Here is a 4,056-nt window from a genome sequence, read left to right on the forward strand (position 1 = left end):
TCTCAAAGGAAGATTTCAGGGAAACATCATGATACCGGGTGGGAAGCACAGAAAACAGATTTACATGAACATCTATCACAAGAAAGTGAATTAAGTACATCTTTTTCTACTAAATACAAAGGCTGAAGCAAGGACCCACTGAAAAACAAAGCAGCACAATATGACAGAACAGGAAATAGCAATTTTAGTGGTTACTTTCAAATGGAATGTGAACTGAATGTCTTTCCCACCCACCCTCTTTCCCCCACATTACACAAAAGTTAATACAGGTCCATTCTCTATGCACGAGACACACAAGAAACATCTCTAGACCAAAGAAAACAGGCTGAAATAGAATTGTTGAAGGTCACCTCTTAAATTTGGACATACAGACCTTCACAAGAGCAATGAATTTCCTCCTTTGGAGGTCTTCACAATTTCAGAGTTCACTAGCACATGTCTCACCACAGCCATGCAGCTTTCTTTAATTAGTTTAATCACCAGAAAGCTCAATCATAGCTCACCAGCCAGTACCATATTCAACTGATATTCCAAGTCTAATGGCCTCTAAAATATTTACAAGGAGGTGGCATCTCTGTCAGACTGACCATAAAGATCAGATTGCCTGTTCATTAACGGTTAGTTAGAGTCACTATTTACATTCCTATCCCACATTCATTATACAATATAGCCCTCAACAGTCCTACGTATGAGGATTTCTTTTCAAACATCTGCACACATAAACGTCCTTCCCTTATCTGACAATCAAATCTCAGAAAATACCACTATGAAGCTAGGTTGACTAAGCAGAAATAAAGAAGTAATTAAAGAGATAAGCCCTATAGGACTATAGGCAGAATTTTCAAAAGTGACTTAAGTGATTTAAAAACCCACCTGGAGGGTGAGATTCTCAAAAGTGCTTGGCACCTAAAAATAGAGTAGGATTTTCAAGACAGCTTAGATCCCATAAAGGCACCTAATAGAAACCGTTTAGGATGCTTTTGAAAATCTCACTGCTTTATTTAAGTGTCTGCTGGGTGCCAAGTTCTTTTAAAAAATCTAGCCTAGTACTAATTGTCTTGTTGGTACAACTGTGATACATCTGTTCAGATATCTCTAACATCAATTTACAAGTTATTTGAAATAATTATTTAGGAGGATTTGTGACAAAGTCTGTTTACAAACAACATCCCGTTAGTATTTTGCACCACTCAATTTAAATTAGACAACATAAACCCAGACAGAGATGCACACATAGTCAGAGAAGGTAACATTTAAAGAAATGTTGATTCTGGGGAGATTTATTAAATAGATCTATTTATCTTTCACTTGTTTTTTTTAATTTCTCACTACTTCACTAAATAATTAAAGTGACCTGTTTAAACAAAAGTTTTTTTTTCTTTTCTCATCCTACTTGATTTTGCAATGCAGTCATAATGCTACATTTGTGATACCATAATCACTTCTGCTCAAAATAAAAAGTGTGACATAACAGAATTATTGCTTCACTATAGGATGGAGCAGATAGAGAAGCTGAATTGCAGGGTACAATGTTCTTATTCAATCTTTGAAATAAAAGCACAAAGTAGACAGAAAATAACAAGATTAAATTAAATTAGCTGCTTTTTTATATAGAAATGTTCTATTCCATTTTCCCAATGCAATAGCTTCCCTTAAAATATAAAAGTAACATTTTCTTTAAGTGAGACAATCTTCTTTTAACACCAACATCTGGCTTCAATCTTCTGTTCTAACATTTGATCCAGAATGAAACTCCCGTACAATATACCTTTTCACTAAACACTTATGAACAAGATAGTAAGAAAGGGCCATCTATGTAGAACATGCACTTTCACTTCATAGAATCCTCCAACATTGTCTCCTCATTAGTAGCAAGTTTAGAAGTAGCTTATCCATGAGCTCCCCCCACTCCAAGTTTCCCAGCTTAATTTCTATAGCTTATAGCAATTCACTACTGGAGAGGTAAACTGATTATAGTGACCTCATCACCTTCACAAATCGATTTGCACCTATCCTACAGGGAGAATGCAGGGTCCAAGCTGGAATTTTAGAGAGCACTTGGATGAATTCAGTAGACAATGTAAACCATCATGGCAATCACCAAAGACTAAGAAGGGAAAAAAACTCTCACACACACGCATACGCACGCACACACACACACACACACACAAGGAAAAGAAGAGGATTTGCATATGGGGAGGCTATAGCAAATTTCACATAGATATTTGCTTGACTGCTTTAAGTGTAGTTTACAGGAATATTTAGTGTGTAGTTCAGATTTTTCTTTGGAATTGCCTCTTAGTTATATTAGCAACAGATCTAATTATTTAAACTACTATAAATGGAATTCTCAAAGTTACCACGTTTCTAGTCTACTAAGGTCATAACTTCTACTTTAAAAGGATGAAAACAGGAAGATAGTGCACTTAATCTTGCTTGAGACTAGTGCTTGTTAGATGACATGATATTTTCCATGATCGTGAGTCACTCTTGATAGTTTTTAATCCAAATCTAATAGCATTCAAGACAGACTTGAAGATCCACAGCTCAAGTTCTGTTGCTCTCCAGCAAGGAGATGGAGCAAAAGAAAAGCTGCCCAGAAAATTGGCTTGCTCTCTGAAATGCATGTAAATAAGCATATGTGAAGATTCTTTCCTGAATATACTTCCATCTGTAGCACAGGTCTTGTTATCTTGGTTGTTTACCCTGCTTTCCAGCTCACATGCTATTCTAAACTTAAGGTTAAATAAACTAGTAGGATCTACACATAGGGCTGTCATAACTGAGCTGGGAAAATGGCAAAGTAGTTTAGAGAAGTCCAAAGTTAATGATGAAATGTATTTTTTTCCCTAGATGATACCTCCCCTTTGAGATCAGCAGTGGGGGCCGTGGCAGCATTATGGGAGGAAACTTAGTATCAAACAAACATGGAGATATTTCATCTATTAAAAAATGTTCTTTTCCTCATAGCCAGGCTGTAGAAGCACAAGTGGAGATTGCGAGGAACCCAGCCTCTGTTTAGCCAGGACAGGAAACTTCCCTCAGAATGCTAGTGCACAGCACTGGAACCTTAAAAAAAATCCAAAATTCAATTCTTCTCTCGTGTTTTATCAAAAATGGAATCTACTAATAAAACACTTGAAAGAACTGCATAAATCTGCAGTTTTCTGCTGCAACATGACAAATCTTGGAGATGATGCTTTAAATCCTTCCACCTTCCTTTTGTTGCTACATAAGTGCTTCCCGGTCTGATAAACTCCTGTGGATTTCTTGTTTATCATCACCATCATCATCATCAGCTGGATCATTTTCCTCACCAGATTCCACGTATATGGGCCAATCATTGTCCGTATCACCCTTTTCTTGACTTTCTGATGATGGTTCCATCAAACTGAGGTTAATAGGCATGGAATCCTCATGTGTAGTGGTTACACACGTGCAGCTGTCACATAAGCCAAAACGTCGTAATCCCTGCGACAGGCTACTTGTAAACGTTCTTCTGCAACCTTTGCAGATAATTGGCTTGTTTGATCGATGCACCTGAAGTAAGAAATAAAATGTCATGGTCAGTTGGGTGACCCATGTTCTTGCCCTGACCCTCCTGGAATACCATCTTCCTCATCTTTCCAAAACAGAACAGTGTCTAAAGCCAAACTTAAAAGATAGAAGATTCCCTTGAAATAACAAAGGGTGTGGACTAAAATAGTACTGTTGTATCAAATATCAGTCTCGTAGCTTTAATCACTGTCAGAGGTAGTCTGTTCTGTTGGCTGAAGACTATACTTCAAAACAATCATCATTCAAAACTTGATGTGTGTGTACATACACACACCCACTTACGCAGGTCAGCAGAGTGAATGAGAAACACTGAAGATATCAGCTTATTTATCTTTCTTCCTCTGACAGCTAGCTGCTTACAATAAACTTACGCTTAGAGCATGACTCCGAAGGTGCTCCTGCCGGGTGAAGCGCTTGCCACACGTCTCACAGGGATAGGGTCTCTCGCCAGTGTGGGAGCGGATGTGCCGTTTTAGTATACCCTTCTGCTTAGCCGTG

General features: G+C 37.9%; 1 protein-coding gene across 1 annotated transcript in view; it reads right to left on the reverse strand.

Moving 5' to 3' along the window:
- Positions 1-249: 249 nt before the first annotated feature.
- ZBTB8B (zinc finger and BTB domain containing 8B) overlaps positions 250-4,056 on the reverse strand; it is a 7,709-nt gene continuing 3,902 nt past the window's right edge. The window contains exons 2-3 of the mRNA XM_006019401.2: positions 3,930-4,056; positions 250-3,540 (exon numbers count right to left, since the gene is read on the reverse strand). The exon at positions 3,930-4,056 is cut by the window's right edge and continues 46 nt beyond it. Coding sequence (XP_006019463.1) covers positions 3,229-3,540; positions 3,930-4,056 — 439 coding nt within the window. The 3' untranslated portion in view covers positions 250-3,228. The remainder of the gene's footprint in view (positions 3,541-3,929) is intronic.

Source organism: Alligator sinensis, unplaced genomic scaffold, assembly GCF_000455745.1.
Source record: "Alligator sinensis unplaced genomic scaffold, ASM45574v1 scaffold337_1, whole genome shotgun sequence".
Classification (NCBI taxonomy): Eukaryota; Metazoa; Chordata; order Crocodylia; family Alligatoridae; genus Alligator; species Alligator sinensis.